The sequence below is a fragment of the Esox lucius genome, chromosome 24, assembly GCF_011004845.1.
Source record: "Esox lucius isolate fEsoLuc1 chromosome 24, fEsoLuc1.pri, whole genome shotgun sequence".
Lineage (NCBI taxonomy): Eukaryota > Metazoa > Chordata > Actinopteri > Esociformes > Esocidae > Esox > Esox lucius.
This window is the reverse complement of record NC_047592.1, coordinates 23,223,003-23,245,896: the sequence shown is the minus strand read 5'-3', so window position 1 is coordinate 23,245,896 and position 22,894 is coordinate 23,223,003. Positions and strand designations below refer to the sequence as shown.

At 44.1% G+C, this 22,894-nt stretch overlaps 1 protein-coding gene across 7 annotated transcripts; it reads left to right on the top strand.

The window, feature by feature from the left end:
* Nucleotides 1-1,100: 1,100 nt before the first annotated feature.
* dctn1a (dynactin 1a) lies at nucleotides 1,101-20,706 on the top strand. 7 transcript variants are annotated; one of them, XM_010899154.5, is made up of 34 exons: nucleotides 1,101-1,262; nucleotides 3,568-3,822; nucleotides 4,393-4,477; nucleotides 4,808-4,839; nucleotides 5,035-5,052; nucleotides 5,894-5,917; nucleotides 6,329-6,382; nucleotides 7,035-7,196; nucleotides 7,462-7,485; nucleotides 8,262-8,342; nucleotides 8,441-8,557; nucleotides 8,990-9,112; nucleotides 9,201-9,282; nucleotides 9,680-9,758; nucleotides 10,461-10,620; nucleotides 10,960-11,064; nucleotides 12,205-12,396; nucleotides 12,492-12,608; nucleotides 12,754-12,906; nucleotides 13,925-14,091; nucleotides 14,462-14,630; nucleotides 14,775-14,843; nucleotides 15,153-15,274; nucleotides 15,365-15,455; nucleotides 15,673-15,834; nucleotides 16,015-16,146; nucleotides 16,416-16,541; nucleotides 16,863-17,005; nucleotides 17,399-17,565; nucleotides 17,652-17,782; nucleotides 18,505-18,703; nucleotides 18,984-19,057; nucleotides 19,188-19,277; nucleotides 19,454-20,706. In XM_010899154.5, the coding sequence occupies exons 2-34, from the start codon at nucleotides 3,595-3,597 to the stop codon at nucleotides 19,589-19,591; spliced, it is 3,816 nt and encodes a 1,271-aa protein (XP_010897456.2). In that variant the 5' UTR covers nucleotides 1,101-1,262; nucleotides 3,568-3,594; the 3' UTR covers nucleotides 19,592-20,706. The 7 variants fall into 7 exon arrangements, with proteins under 7 accessions (XP_010897456.2, XP_034146461.1, XP_034146463.1 ...); XM_034290570.1 differs by lacking the exon at nucleotides 1,101-1,262 and adding an exon at nucleotides 1,322-2,346; XM_034290572.1 differs by lacking the exons at nucleotides 1,101-1,262; nucleotides 6,329-6,382 and adding an exon at nucleotides 1,323-2,346.
* Nucleotides 20,707-22,894: the final 2,188 nt, after the last annotated feature.

The following is a 22,894-nucleotide window of genomic DNA, read 5'->3' as shown; positions in this document are numbered from 1 at the left end:
ATTATCAATGAGTTCAAAACGAACACATCCAAACTGTGTTTAACCGAAAATTAACAATTAATCCTGGGATGTTGTATATTATAGCAATAAGATAACGGGGTGTGGTGTATGGACAATATACCACGTCTTGAGGGCTCGATATAGCCCCTTAGACATGGTATATTGGTCTTGTGCCATAATCCATAAATATACTTTATTGCTATTACATACCAGTTACGGTTACAAAAGAAAATAGAACAGTAAACATAATGTTTTGTCTTTCCAGGATATGGTCTCTCATAAACCAAGTGGTTTGAATCTGTAATGCCAACTGGCAGCCATGGTATATGAGAATACATTCCACAGACATGAAATCACATAACTTTTTGCTGCTCTAATTGCATTGATAAATGGTTTATAAGAGCAATAAGGCATCTCAGGGTTTTTTGATATACGCTACTGCAATATATCACGGCTAAGCAGGTGTCCAGGCACTCTGCAATGCGTTATGAATAAGAACAATTCTTAGCCATAGGATATTAGTAATATCTCACACCCCCTTTTGCATTTATTCTGACATATAACATAGCTTTCAGACAATCCGCATTCAGGTCTTGACCCACCCACGTCCCTTGTGTTGTATTACAAGACCATTATATGGCTAAGGGCTGTTCGTAGGCAAGACAGGTACCTTTACAATAATAAGTGTCTAGAGAAGTGGTATTCAGTTCTGGTCCTGACGACACTTCTGGTTTTCTACCTGCTAGTTAATTGCACTCACCTGGTGTCTCAGACCTGGGTTAGTTCCTAATTAGCAGGTGGGGGTTAAAGTCAAAGGTGTTTTGGGTCCCCAGGGCCAGAACTGAATACCAGTGGCCTGGACGATTTGTAATATGTGGCCAACCAGTATCATACCCAACTACTCAATATACATGCTACATTTTGTACAAGCCAGACATTCCACTTATTAACAGTCTGCAAATGTTCGTTGATGATGGGTTTTAAACTGTTTATAGTAATTCCAATGACAAATTTCAAAATTTTCAGACGGACTTTTATTCTGTATTCCAAAGAAGCAGAAGTAAACCACTTTTATTCTGAAAAGATGCTCAACAAACACCGGAAGTGGGTGTTGGTGGACTACATGGCATTTTGCTAACTGACCCCTTACCTGTAGACATTTTTCTACGGTTTTACCTACCTAGCAAGCTACATATTTGTTGTGAATTCTATATTTATTTAATAAAGAACATCCTTTGAAATCTAATTTTGTAATTTGGCAGGTAAGTCCATGAATTTCGCTGTCCTTATAAATATTTCGAACGGTTAGCTAGGGTGGTTAACATTAAATAGCATCCAGCTAGCTAGCTAACGTGAATTTGCCCCAATAAAATCGCATCTATTGTTGATTTACATGTATTTAGTGTACCTGTATCTATATTAAGGTTTTAGTCTATAGCTTGACAATGTAGTAGATGTGTTGCTTTCTCTGGGAAAGCTTTTTAAGGTGTATTTTGTAGATTTTTCTAGACGAGATGCTACCTAATTAAATGGTTAAGTAATAACAGTCATTAGCTCGATATCGTAATCATTAGTCTTCTAAGTTCTTCTAAACACCAACTATTTCGTTAACTAGCTATAGTTGCTCAAGCTCTTATGCTGTCCACCATTTAATCAACTGACAAGTGAGGTAGGTTAATTTAACCGTGGCGTGAACCTCTGAACCTAGGTAGCTAGTTGGCTATAATATATTTGCTTGTCAGCTGTCATATTGTTGGATGACACTTCACTGGACCTTACAGGTCAATTTATGACATTGCCATTACAATCTCTGAAATTGTTTTCTGAAAAGGATGATCAGCATTTCTGTTGGTGGTTGACTGAGCAGTCAGAAGCACATCCTTGCACTGACTAATGTGCTTTTTCAGAACGGAGATGTTAAGCTAACATGGTCCCTTTAATACTTTTATTGTCAGGTATTGTTATGACGCTATTGAGTTAATAAGGTTTATAGTAAACACACAGACTAGCTAGCTTCCATGTTTTATTAACTGTGATTGAGAAGCAGACTACTGAACAGTAACCACACGAGCTAATTTCAAAGAGTTGTGACGTTTCCCGAATGCTGAACCATCACCAATAACTGCCCCCAGGGGGACCCTCCTCTTTTGCTCTGTCTGGGTCACTCTTTCACACCCAAGGACGGCTAGAAAAGCTAACAGGAGAGAGAAACATTGTGTCCATTCGATAGTTTTTGGCCATCAATAAAAGCCACAGGTCATTATGGCTGGAATGCGCAGACGGCATTCTTTGGCCGTCCCGGCAATGGGCCTGGGTTTGGGCCTTGGAATGGGCCGGGGCAGCTTGGTAAGTCTCATTTGATTCTCACTAAGATTGGACTAGTCTTGTCAATAGGCTTTATGTCGATTTGATTAATCAAAGGGCTCTAGTCAGTTATTGCGTATTAATAATTGTGGGTATATTTTGAGCGCGTAAGTTGATCAAGAAGCATTTTGTTTATACTGCTTGCTAGGAAATTAAGATCAAAATTATTTGTACTTACAATGCAGGCTATACAGCACTGTGCTGAAGGTGATGATGAGGATGTAATATGTTGTGGCTCCATGACTTGTTGCATTCCGCTGAAGATTCATGGATGTTTAGGAACAGTGGATTATAGGAGTGTTTGTGGCGTTTCCTGGTTGTTTATTTAATTCCAATGGTATAATGACAGGAATAGCTCTAGTTCACCTCTGGGTTCTGGTTTTCCCCCCAGACCTGCCATTATTTTGGCTACTCCTCCAAGTTGTTTAGCTTTTCCTCGCAGGTTCGGCACGGCAAGCTAAAATATCAGTTCTCATGTCACATTGTGTTGCCCCGCTGAAGCCCTGGACAGAATTTTTGTCATATTCCTCCACTTGTTTTGCCGTTCATGAAAGAGTTGTGTGTCTGGTCCGGACAGTGAGCAGTTCTGTCTGTGTGTGACAGTCAGCTGGAATGGTTACCGGCTGCTCAACCATATGACTCAGAGTGTGACTGTCCTCGGGCAGTCCGCGTTGCCTAGCTGGCAACAGGCTGGAATAGAGCTTTGCAGTATTAACAAACTGCACAGTGTCTATGTTTTGATAAATGGCCTTAATTGATGCAACGAGAATAACACGCAGAACAATACTTTTTCGAATGGTGCAGCACTTCAGTGGTCAGCATGGTCTGTCAGTATTTTAAAAAATGTTCCCAGCTCTAGATGAGTCTGCTGTCTGACATTCAATGAACTGGGCCTGAGAGCTATAATGGGGGGGATAGAGCTGAGGGGAGCGTAATGTTCCTAATAACATGTGATTTGCTTCACTTTATTGTTGTGCAAGATCCAAATACACATTTTCCTCTTTGATCAATACCAAAACATTCAAAAATATTAGCACTCACTGCTTTAAGTGGCTCTTGTTAGGTGTGTGTTCAATGTATAATATAACCTCATCAGTGATTTGTCTAACAGGTCTGTCTCAGTTGCAACTACAGGACTTGGGTAACTGTTCTGAAATGGTTCTGCTTTAAACGGCTACCTTCTCTTCATGTTCCCCGGTCAAGTTGTCTGGCAGCCCCCTCCTGAGCAAGATGAGTGCCGACGGGGGAGGCAGGCCTGCGAAGGTGGGCTCGGTGGTGGAGGTGATCGGCAAGGGCCAGCGGGGCACGGTCGCGTACGTGGGCGCCACGCTATTCGCCACGGGCAAGTGGGTGGGGGTTATCCTGGATGAGCCCAAGGGGAAGAATGACGGCACGGTCCAGGGAAAGAGATACTTCCAGTGTGACGAGAACTGCGGCATCTTTGTGCGCCAGTCTCAGGTAGGCTGAGCTGACATGGCCCACGATGTTGACACTTCATACCCTGTAAATAATTTGCTTAAATGTTTTTATTTTTTTCATGTTTTTGCTCTCAAAATCAAAAATGTTATAATCGAAAAACTAAATAAATGATCTTCTGAGTCCATAACAATGTTTACCCCACCCCAGGAGACTACTTCTGAGGTCTGGAAAAAGACTGTAGTTGCCTTTTAATTCTTATGATACTTAGCGTGAACATCATTAGCGTGAACATCATTAGCGTGAACATCATTAGCGTGAACATCATTAGCGTGAACTTCATTAGCGTGAACTTCATTAGCGTGAACTTCATTAGCGTGAACTTCATTAGCGTGAACATCATTAGCGTGAACATCATTAGCGTGAACATCATTAGCGTGAACATCATTAGCGTGAACATCATTAGCGTGAACTTCATTAGCGTGAACATCATTAGCGTGAACATCATTCGCGTGATACTTAGTTCTTTAGTTGGGTGCATGTACACAGAGACAGGCACGTTGTGAAGGACTGATGGACAATGTATTGAGCCTGTCTCTCTCTCTTTATCAGATCCAACTAGTGGAAGATGGATCCAGCGCCACCTCTCCAGAAACACCAGACTCAACCACTGCCAAGTTCCTGCCCAAGCAGAAAGGTGACCTGTATATCAAAGCCGTATATATTGTCACTCCTATATGATCTAGGTCCCTATTCTGAAAACATCTCAGCACAACAATGCTGATCTAGGATCAGTGTGGCCTTTGAAATCAAAGTTTGGATGGAGAGAGTTGACCTTAGATGGGCACTGACGTTTCCAGATGCAGTGGATACTGGCCACTCATAAAGAATACAATGTACATGTTTAAAATGACGATACTAAAGTATTTAAAACATATATTTGTATATGTTATAAATACTTTAATATGGAGTTCAGCTGTTCTATATTATATAAATGTGTATATGTTTTTTTAATCTTTTCCCTTAGACATTGCTGAGACACCGAAATCAGCCAGACAGGTACGATGACAGTGTGGACAGAGTAAATGGATGGTTGGAGAATGATTCAATCACGTTCTCCAATGTGCGGATTCATGCCTCCCTGCTCTCCCACTCCCCTTCCTCCCTTTTTGTTTTCAAGTAATTGACCTCCTCTCTTCTCCCAACATCTCTCTACCCAATTCTACTTCGGTATTTCCCCAAATACCATTACAGATGCCCATTCCCAAGAAGGTATAGATATTTAAACTACGCTCCTCTGTCTTCCCACTGAGCTTGCTTGTCACGTTCTCTTTTACAAAACATCAGTATTTCTTCATCTTTTATTTAGTTGCTCATGGTTATGGTTTCACTCGACAGTTCTGGAGTTTATTCTGGTGAACACAGACATTTCGTGTCACTGTCACATTTTTAGTTGACGTTTGTGAGACATTTCAAAGCATGATTTCATATTTCCGGGCTGTACCGCAAAATTATTCACGTAAATAAACAAACATGTTCCCGTGTATGCTTGCTCTCATTGTGATGCACGTTATTTCACAATTTTTGCCAAGTAATTGTAAAACCGACATCACTCGCTAATCCATTAACTATATTATGTCTGTAAATTTCAAATGTTAGCGTAAGCACACACTTGCACAAAGACTTGGTGAACGTGAATGCAGTAACTCAGTACGATCCTTCCTGTGGGGTGATATCTGTGTGTGCGGACTAATCTTAACCCTGTTTCTGCTCCTCCCGTTCCGCTAACTGCTGGGCCTTTATCCGTCTGTCTGCGTTTGTCCTCTCTTCCCTCCTCTGCCTCTACGCCACCCTCCTCCGCCTCTACCCAACCCTCCTCCGCCTCTACCCAACCCTCCTCCGCCTCTACCCAACCCTCCTCCGCCTCTACCCAACCCTCCTCCGCCTCTACCCAACCCTCCTCCGCCTCTACCCAACCCTCCTCTGCCTCTACCCAACCCTCCTCTGCCTCTACCTCACCCTCCTCCGCCTCTACCCCACCCTCCTCCGCCTCTACCCCACCCTCCTCCGCCTCTACCCCACCCTCCTCCACCTCTACCCCACCCTCCTCCAGCTCGTAACCCGCCGTAGCACTAAGGTGAGCGTTGTACTTCACCTGCTCTTTTATGGATCCTTTCATATAATACATGTATGATTTGCATGATGACGCAGAGGGAGTGGGGAAGTAGCTACACGCAGTTCTGAAATCAGTTGTGCTTAGTAGCAGGGGAATATCTGAGATGTATGTGAAGGTTAAAGCTGTGTTGGCCAAACTGTAGAGTGACCTTCTAGTCATATATGGGGTTGTTTTTAGATACTGCCCTTATGAAGTGGTAACATCTGAAGGGTGCAGTGTATGAGGTGATTGTAGAGACTGCCTTCAGAAAGAGACATAACATCTAAAGCTTGTAGTATATGAGTTTTATAGTGACTGACTTCAGGGAGAGCGATGTCATAATCAACAGACAGCTCTTCTAGCCCTAACACTCTACTCTGTCAAAAACAACAGTGGAACACTCAACCTCGACTCTCTTGCTCCAGTTCCCTCCCCTCCCTCCTCATGGTACGTTCCAAGCCTCAAACCAGCTGGCCTCTTCAGGGGAGAGACCAACTGGTCCTTGAAGGGTAAACTCTGGTCCTGGTCAAAGGTCAAACCCCTAAAATAATCGGAGAAACAATAGCACATATACTTTGTTTTTTCGAAACAACTCCCCAATAAAGGGTTGAAAATGTACTGATTGTCTACCATACCACGACCAGAGTTCATCCTTTTCCACTTAGTTCACTTCTAAGGTTCCTGCCAGCACAGCTGATGCTTTTGAGTGTAGGCCAGATCAGCACAGTACAGGTGACTTTGGTCTCTATGGCACTGGGTGAGGGTGTCTACCAATCGGGGTGCCAAACGTATACACACCACGTCCGGTTCACTTTGTACTGTAATGGTTTAGTTCAGCCGGGTTGGTTCCTCCCTTCTAGGCTTGGATGCCTGTCTATGTCTGCTCTCCGGTCCACTCCTGGGGAACCAGTGTGAACGATGGAGTTGGCAAGAGCACAAACACATCTGGGTTCAGGCTTTGTGTTCCTGCGTTCTGGGTCGTCACTATGATCAGTGGGATGAACATGTTTCAGTACTGTCTCGAAAGTGTTGTGTGTATCTTCCTGTTCCTGGGCCTGTTCTCAGCTCCGCTTTTTGTCTATACCGTCCCGGAATACAGACCCCCCGAGTCTTGGCCACCCCGACTTCCGGCCTGTCCAGCTCTCTGTCCAGGGAGGACGTCAGCGAAGGCGGTCTGTCTTCTAAGGGTACATTGGGGGCTCCCGTGGTCCCCCTGCCCAGCAGCTCACCCGGACCTCCTCCCCCGCCAACGCCTAGCAAGGTCAGTGGGCCATCACCGACCCAGGCCAATCAGACTCCAATAAAGTTGGTGTTTACCATTGCTAGTTCTGTAGAGCTGGTTGGAATTTTTTGTAAAGGTTGGAATTTAAGTAAAGAAACACAGAAGGCCTGTATACCCACAGCTGTACAGAAGCAGGGATGGGCACATTGATCTAAGGCCACAGTGTCCCCTCATTGTTGGCTCATCTGTTGTTTGTCTTGTCCTTTGACTCATACGTTCCCATCCATGTCTTGGTTGTAAACAGGCCGAGCCTCCCGTGTCGAAGCAGGTAGGGGTGGTTGTCTGGACGCATGCATAGATCTGGTTCTGTGCATGTTGTTTGACCAACTAACCAAGTTCACGGGTACTTTCAGAAAGGCGCTTCTTCTCAACCGTCGCTACTACTGTACTTCACCTGTGCGCCAGCAGAAGGCAGAGTTTCCTTCTTTCGTTTATGTCACTAAACTGTGCGACTCAAGTGTCACGCTCTCCGCCCTCTCGATGGTTCTGGATGGTTTCGTCCAATAGACATTCTGATGTCATTGCTGGTTATTGAAATTGCAAAGTTGAAAAATCTCTGGTCAGCTGTTAATTTAAGAGAGATTTATTTTTTGAGAACGCAACTTTCATTATTGAGTTCATTATTGAGTTCATAAATTCTTCTCAATATAGCTATTTATTTGAAACGAGATTGCTTATATATTATCACTAATGGCCCATGTCTGAGATTCCTTACAGTACCTATCCAATGTTTGGCAACACCACATCGAAATCAATGTTATCGAAATTACTTTGCAATATATGAATGGCAGCTCTACTTCCTGAACCAGAATCTCAGGGGGGCGGGACATGTTAGCCATCTGAAGACTCTTGGTGGTTGGAGCATGTTTGTGCTGTCTGGCTTGGGGGTCTTTTATATGTGGGTGCTTTAGACTCCAGTTACTGAGATGTTCGCTATCCCCTCTCAAGGCAAAAAACATCCATTGTGGTATTGTCTTTTCCTTATTGCAATAGGAGCTTTTGTGCTATTGCGTCTCCCTCCCTCTGTCTCTCCATTCCCCCTAGGAGGAGGAGTCTCTGCGGGTCCAGGTGAAAGATCTAGAAGAGAAGCTGGAGACCCTGAAGATCAAGAGGGCAGAGGACAAGGTATTGTTTTTGTTTTATGCTGTCTTTGCATTGTGCTATATAAATTAATTATTTGAAAAGGCCGTCTAATATGTGTATGCATATTTCTTAATATTCAGGTGAAGCTGAAGGAGCTGGAAAAACACAAGATTCAGCTGGAACAGCTGCAGGAGTGGAAGACCAAAATGCAGGAGCAGCAGGCCGACCTGCAGAAACAACTGAAAGAGGCCAAGAAGGTAACCAGTACATTACTTCGTTGTACAGCATATTGCATTTAGAGTAAAGGTCACAGTTAGGGTCAACTGGTGCAGTGACAGGTGAGGAAGACCAAAATGCACGAGCAGTAAAATGGGACACCACAGAAACAACCAGGAAGGTAGAGTACAGCAAAAAACAATGGTTTATTCCTTGCCAAATAGTAGTTAGGCAGTTGAAAATAGTACCAAATGATGGTTCTTTTTGGGTTCCTTTCTGCTTCTCTTTTTAGATTAGATCTGAGTACATAGGAAAATGTAATTACTATTGAACCACATTTGGTTGTATAGGTTTTTCAGGTACCTAATTTTAGATTCGGTCAGATTAACATCTAATGCTAATGATGTTCACGCCTTTGTTCTTTCCCTCACACAAATGCAAGAATGACACTAATATTTGTTTATCGCTATCAGGATGCCCGGGAAGCCCAGGAGGCAAAGGACCGCTACATGGAGGAGATGTCAGACACGGCGGATGCCATCGAGATGGCCACACTGGATAAGGAGATGGCAGAGGAACGCTCTGAGAGCCTCCAGGTCGGGTTTGGTTTGCTGCAAGTTTCATTTACTGCTGTATTCAAAGATAAAAGTCTCAGGAAAAGATGGAATGCTATGTAATGTGCAGGTGGAGGTGGACTCTCTCAAGGAGAAGGTGGAGGAACTTACCATGGATCTGGAGATCATCAAACATGAGATAGAAGAGAAAGGTCAGAGTTTAAAGTTGACTTAACAGAGACTTAGAGTTCATGGTAATGTTAGCATACCAGAAAAGTAAAGTTGTTTTGAATTCAATTCACCTTACAGCTAACGTTACCAAACAACACACCTATAATTATGAGGTTTCGGAGAAATGTCTGAGGTCCCTACTATTGCACTCAGTTAAAATACTGCTTGATTTAAGTTGTCTTGTCTCTCGTAGATCTGAATTTCAATCCCTTCTTAATACAGGGGTTCCTGAATAGCTACCCAAATTCACATCAACTAACATATTAACAAGAAACAAAGTAGCAGTGATTTTTGAGTACCTAAATCTATAGGAATGTTTTAAATTTAGTTAGTTCTATTGGAAAAGTTAAAATGTAGCTAACAGTAATCCGTCACCAGGTTCTGATGGAGCTGCCTCCAGTTATCAAGTCAAGCAACTAGAGGAGCAGAATTGCAGACTAAAGGAGGCTCTAGTGAGGTGAGTGTGTTCAATAAAAAAAAACTGTCTAGAGCATGCTATTTGTAGTCTGGCTACCAGTCTCTAGCTAACATTCCAATCCTTGCCTGTCTTTATCATGGCCAGACAGATTGGCATTTCAGCAATCCTCAGTGTCTAATATGTAGATGCATTTTTCACAGAGTTGCTAATTGGTTTTTCTCACTTGAAAAACCAAAATCGAATTCAAATAATAAACAGTCAAAAACAATTGCTTAAAGTTCAAAGAAAATGTTTTGAGGTTGTATTTTCCATATGTTTTAACTTTAAGAAGTTACTTGGGAGCTAGAGAGTTTTAACATACTGGTTTCTTCTGGACAGACAACCATTTAGCTTCAGGTACTGATACTAACATGTTCTTTAGACAGTATAATTACAGTTCCAATATTTCTATTATTGTCATAGGAGGATAATTGTCAGGGTTGTCTTATCAAGTTCAAATCTTCTCTTCAAGCTCATTAATAAAAACATTTTTTCATTTGAAGACCACAGACAGGCCAGACCTCTAGGCACATAAAATGGAGTATAGGGATTGGAATGGTGGAAAAACCGACTGACACTTAGATTATGCCATTTGTACTTTCACTCCATATTTTAGTCTAGAATTAAGATTAATCTGGTTCCAGGAAACCAGACCTGAATGTTTCTATTTGGCGTTAACACAACACTCTGGCGTTCTCCCAGGATGCGTGACCTGTCCTCGTCTGAGAAGCAGGAGCATGTGAAGCTGCAGAAGCAGATGGAGAAGAAGAACGCCGAGCTGGAGACGCTGAGGAGCCAGAAAGAGAAATTGCAGGAGGAGACGAAGCTGGCCGAGGCCACCATCGATGAGCTGAAGGAGCAGGTCAGCATGGAGCATAGGCTAAGAGTGAATCAAATGGAGTCACTGTTGTCTGCTAACAATATATGACTATCTGTGGCCATGGATGAATTTATTTATGGTGTTGCTTTGTCCCGAAGAGTGTGCAAGGCTACATTTGTGAGTTCTATTCATGCAGGGATTATAATATTTAGGACACTCAGTTTTGTCCAACCGGAATTAGAATTTTGTTTTTTAACCAAACTCCTCCAAATTAGTGTTTTGGTGGGCTGCCATATTGGGTTTTTATTCATGATATGAGTGAACTCTGTGTATTTTCTGTTACTTAAGTGTTTGCTAAGTGGCGTGTAACATTGTAATTAGGTGGATGCTGCTCTTGGTGCGGAGGAGATGGTGGAAACTCTGACGGAGCGGAATCTGGACCTGGAGGAGAAGGTCCGGGAGCTGAGAGAGACTGTCACTGACCTGGTGAGTCCGGATCCATCAATTCATATTTATAAAGTGTTCTCCGCTGTTATACGCAACTGCTAAGACAGCAGGGGGCTTTGGATTCAAACCCATGATACAGCAGGGGGCTTTGGATTCAAACCCATGAGACAGCAGGGGGCTTTGGATTCAAACCCATGAGACAGCAGGGGGCTTTGGATTCAAACCCATGAGACAGCAGGGGGCTTTGGATTCAAACCCATGAGACAGCAGGGGGCTTTGGATTCAAACCCATGAGACAGCAGGGGGCTTTGGATTCAAACCCATGATACAGCAGGGGGCTTTGGATTCAAACCCATGATACAGCAGGGGGCTTTGGATTCAAACCCATGGGACAGCGGGGTGCTTTGGATTCAAACCCATGAGACAGCGGGGGGCTTTGGATTCACACCCATGAGACAGCGGGGGGCTTTGGATTCACACCCATGAGACAGCGGGGGGCTTTGGATTCGAAGCCATGAGACAGCAGGGGGCTTTGGATTCGAACCCATGAGACAGCGGGGGGCTTTGGATTCAAACCCATGGGACAGCGGGGTGCTTTGGATTCAAACCCATGGGACAGCGGGGTGCTTTGGATTCAAACCCATGGGACAGCGGGGTGCTTTGGATTCACACCCATGAGACAGCGGGGGGCTTTGGATTCACACCCATGAGACAGCGGGGGGCTTTGGATTCGAAGCCATGAGACAGCAGGGGGCTTTGGATTCGAACCCATGAGACAGCGGGGGGCTTTGGATTCGAACCCATGAGACAGCGGGGGGCTTTGGATTCGAACCCATGAGACAGCGGGGGGCTTTGGATTCGAACCCATGAGACAGCGTGGGGCTTTGGATTCGAACCCATGAGACAGCGGGGGGCTTTGGATTCAAACCCATGAGACAGCGGGGGGCTTTGGATTCAAACCCATGAGACAGCAGGGGGCTTTTGATTTAAATCCACGATAGAGCAGTGCATTTGCACCATACGAGAGGCCCAGATCACTGCATCACCCTGAGGTACATATATTTCCAAATTAATGCAAGGTGTTTATAACAAGCAGGCCAAAATAAAGGTCAAACCAAACACATTCTGATAAAAAATAAATACTATCCCTTATACCCTGCATCCTCTGCCATTCCCCAGGAAGCGATCAACGAGATGAATGACGAGCTGCAGGAGAACAGCAGGGAGACGGAGATGGAGCTGAGAGAGCAGCTGGACCTGAGCGGCGCCAAGGTGAGGGAGGCCCAGAAGAGGGTGGAGGCCGCCCAGGAGACGGTGGCCGACTACCAGCAGACCATCAACAAGTACCGAGAGCTCACCGCCAGCCTACAGGTGAAGACTCAATTCAGAGGGCCTTAGGGTGAATGGAGAAGATGTTGTTCATCTGTATCTAACGTCTGTGTGCATGTGGGCGCGTGTGTGTGTAGGATGCTAACAGGGAACTGACCAGCGCTCAGAACGCTAACGCAGAGCAGGTCCAGCAGCCACCTGCCGAGCTGTTTGACTTCAAGATCAAGTTTGCCGAGACCAAGGCCTACGCCAAGGTGAGACTCCCAGAACGGAACGTAAAACACATTTAATAAGGCGTTTGGTGCGGCGGTTCCCAGCCTCTCATTACTCCGGCAACCACCGGATTACTTAAAGTCACGCAAATCAGAAGCCCGTCCCAAAAACCACGTGTCTTCCCAGGCCATCGAGATGGAGTTAAGGAAGATGGAGGTCAGCCAGGCCAACAGACAGGTCTCTCTCCTGACCTCCTTCATGCCCGACTCTTTCCTGCGTCACGGAGGAGATCAGGACTGCATCCTGGTGCTGCTGCTCATCCCACGACTCATCTGCAAGGTAGAGACGAAACTGTCAGTCAGGACTGGTCTGAGATGGAAACTATTTAAGCCAGGACATTTCAGGGAAGGGATGTCCTTTTTGTTTTAGGATTAAGTGCAGGGTTGGAATTCGGGTTAGGTTTAGGCATTTAGGGATAGGTTTGAGGGTTATGTTAAGTTTAAATATATGGATTCGGGTTATGTTAGAGGAGAACTTCATCATAGGTCACACCATAGGTGTGTGTTCGTGTGAGCTAGGGTTGTCAAATAATTGTTTATGTTTGAATGAGATTCGAATTTTAGAAAAAAATACAGATTTGAACGCAAAATATGTCTGAGAGGGTGTTGTCTGTTTTTTGACATTATTGCAGTTGTGATGGTGTCAATAAAAGTAGCAGCAAGAGACGATGTTGCTTAGTTTCAACAGCAAGAGACGTTGCAATTGTGCAGGGCAAAACAGCAGTGGAGTACTATATTTATGTGAAAGTTTTGGTTATATTTTCTGAGCAGTGGATAGTCATAAAAAAGCCACATTGGTTTTGGACACTGACTTGGAATTTAGCAGTAGTTCAACAGTACCCTATGCTGGAGCTCATGATTACACTGAAAAGTGTTTCAGTCTGATCCCAAACATCCCTGAGTAAAGGAATACCATTTTCCACAGCTAAAGACACTGTAAATCGCATATGCACTGCACTTTACGTTTAACAAATTGTGATGCTATTAGTCACTTTTATATACAAATATAATAAGTGAATTTAGTAGAATATTTGTGCCAGTGATTGAATTCCATGTGCACAATTACTGTTGTTGTTAAAGTTTCAATTGTGCTTGTATTTGTAGTCTCTCAGCGTTTTCAGCCTATTGACCCAGAGTAAGACAAAATGCCACCATAACTTACATTTTAAGGTGGTTATTAACAGAGTCAAGTGCTAATTGCACGTGACTCTGTGCTCCTGCGTGCTGATTTAATCAACAAGCATACCTGAAATGTGTGTGTGTGTGTGCTTCATGTGTATCTTCCTTTGTCCGTCCAGGCTGAGTTGATCAGTAAGCAGGCCCAGGAGAAGTTTGATCTGAACGGAAACACAGCGGAGAGAACCGGAATGAAGATGAGAGGACCACCTGGGGAGCAGCTCAGCTTTGCCTCTGGGCTAGTCTACTCCCTCACCCTGCTCCAAGCCACCCTGCACAAATACGAACAGTAAGGCCATTCAAACCCGGACCGCTGTGGTTGAGAAGATTGGTTGAAAATATCCGGCTAACCTGGCTGTTAGAACTGGCTGTAATATTCCCTGTCAAAAAAGAATTCTAGAATGTTCCTGGTAATGACAGGAATAGAGGCATGTAATTTCCTTTAGATATCTTTCAAGATGCAGTCTGGAGCTTTTGTATGTTTTTGGCTGCTAGTTTTTTTTATGTTGGCCCCTGTTGTGTACTTCTTCATGCATTTTATGTGGTATATGAATTCATTTTTGATTCTTATGTTACCGAAGTGCTACATGTTATGGATGTATTCGTCTTAAGATCCCGGAGTGCTACTTCGAATTACATTTGTCCATTTCCTCTTCCAGGGCTCTGAACAGCTGCAGCGTGGAGGTCTATAAGAGAATGGGGACTCTCTACTCTGAGATGAGTGTCCATGAGCGTTCTCTTGACTTCTTAATTGACCTGCTGCACAAAGACCAGCTGGATGAGACTGTACAAGTGGAGCCTCTCACCAAGGCCATCAAGTACTACCAGGTACTTGGAACCGCTCGCTCTCGTTGACACCTGGCCCCCCTGGATGACACTGGCGCTCCGCTCTTTCAACGAAAAGCCCGAAAAGTCCACAGTAGTCCACAAAGAGGCCTCATAAGTCACTGAAACCCTTTTTTTGTGTTGCAGCATCTGTACAGCATCCACCTGGCCGAGCAGTCTGAAGACTGTACTGTACAGCTGGCTGACCACATCAAGGTATGAAAGACCACATCTTTATTAAAATGAGAAGTCAACCGCACGCCAAAAGGTGCTGGCAACCTAATGGCAATACGGAAGAGATGGTTGAACGTTTCCGTACTCTTGCAGTCAGAAGCAAATGTCTTTGAGTGAAGTTGAGAACATTTCTCCACTTGACTATTAAAGACATTTGTATCTGAGCCAAAGTGTGCTGAAACGTGTTACTAACTCTCCACAATCAAAGTAGGCTCATTCAGGCCCCCTTGAGGTGATCGTCTACTGGATTCCACTATCACGTTCACCTCTGTTTGACCTTTTGACCTCCAGTTCATCCAGAGCGCGTTGGACTGCATGGGAGCTGAGGTGGGCCGGCTCAGAGCGTTCCTGCAACCGGGTCAGGAAGGGGCGGATCTGAACATCCTTCTGAAGGACCTGGACACCTCCTGCAGGTGAAATAAAATCCTAAACCAGTGCCACATTTGTTGGTCTGCTTTCTCACAGTGCTCATATTTCTATCTTTTGTCGTTTGCCTCCTTCAGCGACATCAAACAGTTCTGTAAGAAGATCCGGCGCAGGATGCCAGGGACCGACGTACCCGGGGTGCCCGCTGCTCTGGCCTTCGGTCCGCCGGTATGTACCCGTCCTTCATTTTGACTAGGGCGGAAATACGTTCACGTTACACCGCGGAAGAAGCTGTGCGCATTTCGTGGGTCTGTTGAACATGACCAGACACTTTCTTCGCTAGCAACCTGCATTAAGATAGCATTTGGTGCCAGGTGCTTTAGCAATGCTTTCCCTGAGGAATCGGGAGAAATGTGCGACTGACCTCTCTGCGGGCCAATGGCAGGTGTCGGACACGCTGACGGATTGCAGGCGCCAGCTGACGCGGGTGGTCGCCGTGCTGCAGGAGGTGGCGGCGGCGGGGGCTCAGATGATCGCCCCTCTAGGGGAGCAGGAGGGCCTGAACGCCCTCAAACTGGAGGACGTGGCCTTCAAGGCGGTTGAGCAGGTACTGCGTTGGATAGCACACCATGGGAGTTAGGTCCCGGACGTAACGCCTAGGCTGCTGATTTATCGCACATACACAAATCAGAGACTAAATATTGGCAAATTGAAGGCCTTTCCATGCGAGTTCGAAGTGTGGATGTGGTTTTGTCCCATTGGTGACACCGTAGCTCCGTCTCGCCAGGTGTATGGTTCCCACGGACTGAACCCCCACGAGTGTCTACGTCAGTCCTGCAGCTCGGTCATCTCCACCATGAACAAGATGGCCACCGCCATGCAGGAGGGAGAGTACGACGCAGAGAGACCACAGGGCAAGGTGAAAGACCGGAGACTGCTGAATCATGCCTGATAAGTTTCACAAGATCATATGTAACGATATTTAAAAGTCCAATATGTAGTGTTTCAGTTGAACCGTTTCTGGGGTGTAGGACACTGAAATGTAAAGGGAAAATGTGACAAGGGAATTCGATTTTTTTGTCCTCCTATCATTGAAGTAGTATGTACTGTGCAGGTCTGTTGTATCACTAAATTTGACCTGTAGGTGAATTGGCTGTCATTGAATTGGCCTTACTCTACTTTATTCAGATTCCGCCAGTAGAGGCTCGCGCGGCAGCCCTCAGGGCAGAGATCACTGACGCTGAAGGCCTGGGAGTTAAGCTGGAGGACAGGGAGACCGTCATCAAGGAGCTCAAGAAATCCCTCAAGATCAAGGCAGGAACGAGTCTCTACCCACTTTATGTATCAGCCGGTTTCTTCATTGCTCTCTTGTTATGTCTGTCCATCTTTCGCTTTTCCCTCTCTTGCATTGATCACACCGTAGGCTGTTAGAACAGGGGAATATCTCTTACAAAACCCCCAACCTGTGTTAACAAACCAGGCTGTGTAAGTGTAATATGAGAAGTGCTTCTAAAGAGCTTTTCTACAATGGAGTAACTTCATCTGCCTGGTATTGAGGAAAGATTTTATCAGGATGTGGGATTAAGTGTTCTTTTATGGCTGAAGCATGCACTCTTTCCCCCGTCGCTAACCCAGGGAGAAGAGCTGAGCGAGGCCCACGTGCGTCTCAGCCTCCTGGAGAAGAAGCTGGACACGTCCACCAAAGACGCTGATGAACGAGTTGAGAAGATCCAGACTAAACTGGACGAGACCCTAGCCCTGCTCAAGAAGAAAGAGAAGTAAGACTGGGAAGGATGAAGGAATAAAACACCTGTAAAAATACTACATTATTTTGTACATGTTAGCCATTGATATAAAAAGCAGATTTTTAAAGAGACCTGGCCAAAATTGGTGATTGGTGGAGACACATGTTCACCCATGGGACATGAGACGTGATTAAATGGTTGTGTGAGATGCTGATTCTGGGTTTTAATGGTTGTACATTATTTTTATGAAATACATCAGAAAAGAACTAACAAGGAAAGACCTGTATTTTAATGAAAAATATAAACAGATGAGAAAGTAAAATGCATTAATAAACAACCTCTCCACTATCTAAAGCTCTTCTAACATCAGGTAAATAAAGAACCTGAGGGTTAATAAGTTATTTATTTATTGTCCCTCTCCAATAGGGAGTTCGAGGAGACTATGGATGCCCTCCAGGCAGACATCGACCAGCTGGAGGCTGAGAAGGCGGAGCTGAAACAGCGTCTCACCAGCCAATCAAAGATGACCATCGAGGGCCTCCGTGCCCCGCCCGCCTCTGGCATTGCATCCATTGTCACAGGAACCACCGGAGGTAAAGCTTAACGCGGTTTCACTTTGCATCCCTTCTTTCCCTCTTTCAGTCTCTCCCTCTCCTTACCGTCTGTTCCTTCTCGCCAGTGGCGGCTGCCCCCGGACCAGGAGGCATGTCTGGGCCGTTGCAGGTGGTGGACTCTCCTCTTCTACGTCAACAGGTGGAGGCTCAGAGACTGGGCCTCAAACACCTGAAGAACGAGAACAACAGACTCAAGGTCAGGACATCGGGGAACTGAGGTGTCAGGGATCGTGTGTGTGTGTGTGTGTGTGTGTCTTCAGCTGGCATCATCTCTACTTCTCTATTTGCCGTAAAGTCTGTTTTTCAAATATTATTCTATATAAATATATGTAATCCACACCTTATGTGTAAACAGTATTCAGAAGACTGCTACTTAAACCAAGCCTTTTAACTTATCTGACTGTCAAGACCGAAATGACATGAAAACATGTTAGCATTATCGATCATGGAGTTGAATTTAATTGAATCATGGGCAAATAGGTTTACTTCACTTTTTGAACAAACTGACAAGATGATGATGACAACAAAGCATTGTTGTAGACATCATCACCTGAAATCCCAGTCATTTTCCCTAGCCTTTTGGGATAAAGAGCAACCATTCATCTAACCACAGAAGGCAGAAGAAATATAATTTTATAACCATATCCATTGTTTGGGGATGAAAACATATCTATTGTTGACCGATGGCATTGCTGTGGTGAACTTTCAGTCAGATGTCAGACCTGTACAGGATATGACCACTACAGTTCCCTCTCTCCCAGAGGTGTGAGAATGGCGTTTATGAATTGACCAAACTTAGGCTGCAACTTAGTATTTTCCAAACATTCATTTCAGTCATTTCTTTTGTCAGTTTAATCCTGTCGTGTACGGTCTGTTTGACTTTGCGTGTCTTTATTTTTCCGTGTCTCTTCTCTCCAGGCTGAGAAGATGAGAGCCCAGCTAGCCTCGCTGCCTCCCCTCCACGTCCCCAAGCTTCCTCTGAGGAAGGGCTCCTCCTCTCCCCCGACAGAGGGGCCCCTCCACGGGGCTCTCTACAGGAAGACCGACCAGCTCCTGGGGACCCTGCTCAAGATGAGCGCCAGCGTTAAAGTGGTGGACATCACGGGCAAGACGCCAGGTGGGCACATAGCAAGGAAATCCCAGGACGTAACATCTCTCAGAGGGTGTAGCCCACAGTAGTGCTGCCGAAATGTCCTGCTTCATCTCAGACTTCAAAACCATATGTAAATTACGTTGTGTAAAACCACAATATGTGAGTTGGATTTCCAACCTCTCCAGAACTTCACATACTTTGGTGTTTGACTTCATGGTTTATGGTATGGTAACATCTCATGGAGTATGTGATTAGATACAGTATGGCTTTTATAAGCATTTGATCGCTTCTCTCCCCCCATTAGTGAGTGCTAGTGCTCAGCTCCTGGACCAGACAGCCCGACTGCAGTCTCTGAGCGAAGCTCTGGACAAACTGAAGGTGACCAGAATCGAAATCATCGACCATGTTATCGGTCCCACTCTACACTACATTAATATGCCACTATCTGAATTTAACAACCTCTTTTGCATGAAATGACCTTGATATTATTTTGTATTTACTTTCTCAGGGTGAAGTGGCTGAGCACATGGTTGTTCAGCAGCCAGGAGCCAAGGTCTCTTCTGACTTTGCTACCTTCCCAATCTCTTCTTTCGTCAAGGTAAAGGGCAATGCTGTTTCTTTCACAGAACATTAAAATCCTTTGTATTGGGCTTTTTTTATGGTCATCACAGATATCACAGGTAGAAAGACAGTCATTTTTGGTCCTGGACAATTACAGGTGAATACATTGTTAGGTTAAGCCTCGTCTCTCCTGACCCGTCTTGTTTCGCTCAGGCAAAGGATGAGAAGCAAGGGGGTACGGTGTTCGTGGGTCGCGTTGCCGTCCCCTGTGCCAAGGGACAGGAGCAGGTGCACCGTCTGGTTCTATCCCATCAGCACCTGCAGCAGGTGCACCGCCTCCTCATGAACTGAGACGGCGCCGCATTGGCCAGCGTCAGTGACCGACAACAGGCTTCTGGAATCAACAGGCTTCTGGAATCAACAGGCTTCTGGAATCAACAGGCTTCTGGAATCAACACAGATTGGTTTTCTTATTATTCTGTGTCACGTTTCAGTCCACTTCTTATTGTTTCACAGATTTTCTCAGGACGCGACACCATCTGTTCAATGTTCCTTTTAGGAATTCTATTTATATGGGGATTACATACACCTTTGCCAATGAGACATGAAAGTGTCCTCAAGTAGCTTATATAGTTTGATTCCATAAAATTCAGTTATAAAAGTAACAAGTCACTTTTTTACGCCGCTTTTGTGTAGAAGTGAGGCAACAGCTCAATATTCGTTTGGTGGAGAAGTTTTTGACAAAAACTAAAATGTATGCACCTAGTTGAGTTGATGGCTGAGCTCACGTTGGTTAATCACAGGGAAAACAATGTTAGTTATTGAATAGCACTTCTTAAAGTCCTTGCTGTGTCTTTCCTATGTTTCTACTTTCTGTGGTGATACTGCTGTTATAAGCAGCTACCTGTATATTCCAGCAAGCAGGATCAAGCTTTTACCACTGAAATAAATATACCATTCAGCAGACAGTTAGTGACCTTAATCTGTTTTCAGAAACTATTCTATTGACACTAATGTATTCATTTTAACATATTTGGTAATTTTATGTTTATGTCCTGACATTTCAAAACCAGTCAATAACAAGACCATGAAATGAAACTCTATTGCCAAATCACACCTTTTCACATTTTTCAGTCTGTGGTCTTTAGGAATTAATTTTTTATATTGGTGAGATAGAAAGCTAATTAAATTTGACAAATGTGAGATTTTTGTCTTAGTCCACTAGTTGGACATCTAGACGTCAGTACATCTGCTTTATTTGAATGGTTTGACATCCTGACCAGCTGTTATAAATAATCTGGTAATATTTAACTATTGTTTAGTTAAACCATGACAGTCTGTCTTTCATACTGGTGTCAATACTTTTAATAACGCTATTCCCTGTTCATGGTAACTGAAAAGCATGCAAGTATATTTGGGAGTAAATAAAGACAATTCAAAAGGAATTTGGCCTTGTACACATTCAACAGTGGGATGATTAGATTTTTTTATAGTCAATTATACAATATACAATCTCTAAAGCAATTACTCTGCAAATACTGATTAATCTCGAACCAGGTGTTCTGTTTAGGTCATTTGCTAAAAGGGTTTTTAAATACATGGCCCAGGGGCGGGACATGTATCTCTCACCAAGGCCTTCAGTGCTTTCCTCCCGCAATTACACGCCTTCCAATGACCTCACTGTGACCCTAGGGCTACAGGCTGTTGTCATTCGGCATAACCACCCCATATTCACAGTGACAGTAAGCTTATCAAGTGGAGTGTAACTGATTTAACACGAGGCTCAACACCCATTAGAGTTACAATACCCTAAATACAGAAATGTGTACATGGTGACTGAAACATCAGGGGTGTACCACTGTAATGCAGTATGACCGAATGCTGCATCACACATAGACATTGCATAGCCCAGATGAATGTCCTTACCAAAGAAACAAGATGCTGTAAGTCAGGCATGCTTTTCATATTTGCTCAAATGAAAGTGCTGCACAAATCCTTTCCCTGATTGCGACAGGGCTGCTACCTGAGGAGTTGGTCAACCCTCACGATTTCCAGCTTTTCTTGAGAGGTCCTTGAAAAAGGTTTTGCCAGTTAATCTGCCACCAAATCCATTTTTCTTCACCCCTTGTATGTTTAAAAAAGTACAAATCTAAACAAAAAATCTAAAGCTCTTCACTGCTCAAAAAAATGTAGGGAACACTAAATTTCCCTCGATGAACAAAATATATTAAAGATAAAAATCTTAACTGTACATGTGACTCAGTAGTGTGTACGGCCCCCATGTGCCTGTATACACTCCCGACAACGTTTGGGCATGCTCTGGATGAGACGGAGGATGGTGTCCAGGGGGATCTCCTCCCAGACCTGGATCAGGGCATCAGTGAGCTCCTGGACAGTCTGTGGCACTACTTGCTTCCTAACTGGATAGATTCATATGCCTGAAGTTTGACATGGTGTTATACTGTGATGATTACATGTTCCCTTAACATTTTTGAGCAGTATACAAATCAAGAAGTCATAAAAGAAAGTTTAAATAAACCTTACATGTTGCTACATTACGTGCTAGCTAGTTTTACTTCAGTTAGCTAACTGGCCCTCCGAGCACACCACACGAATAATGCTGACTTCCAGGCTAGCTAGAAAGCTCTGGCAAATATGCCCAACATGACTAAGTGGAAATCGTTTATGGGCTAAAGACGGTGACAACACAGGTGAAAAATCTGATTGGATAAGAGCTCAAATTTATCTGAGCTGCACTGGAAGCAGTGCAACTGAGGAAGAGTAGCAATAAAATGAGGTGAATAGACTGATAGGAACAAACTTTGTAAAATACATATCGCATTCATTAAAATATATATTAAGAAACATATACTTTTCTGATTGATAACACTAGGCCAGCAGAGAATGCTGTGCTAGGCCTGACAGCGCACCTCAAAATCATTGTTACTGAAGGATGAATGTTCAAAACGACAGCAAAATGGAAGCTGTCCAGGAATGCCACCCATTATACTCTACCTTGACCAAGTCCTGTTTCTAATCAGTCTTTAGACCAGAGACTTTAGACCCAGGCTTTGGCACATATGGACCTTACAGTAGCTGTTATAAAGGGTTTAATTCTGGACTGAGCAGCAGGCACTGTATCCTGGGAATAGTTGTAATCTGTGTACAACAGGGCTATTCAAAACCGGTCCTGGAGGGCTGAAACACTTCTGGTTTTTGTTTCTACCTGCTAGTTCTTTGCCATTACTGGCATCTCGAAATACAATAAAATGGAGATGCACTGGACACTTATGGGAAAGCCGCAGAGGGTGACACGAGAAGTAAAACTAACATCTTGCCACAAATATTTTTACCACCATTAGCTGCAAACGCAGCATATTCTCTACATGGGTTCCCAACAGCAAAAACCACACACACTATAATATTAATATAGATTAACATCTATAATGCACATTAAAGCAGAATGACATTTTCTCCATATTACACTTTTGTATTATCAGGTTTTATTGCTACTGTGAGAGTTCTGCTTACCTGCCAGCTTGTTCTAGACATTGGGAATGTGAAGAGACCTCAACTTAGACTTAACAGACAGCTTGGTTCTTTCAACACATGCATATTATTGACATTTGTATTCTGGGTATACCTGCAATACAT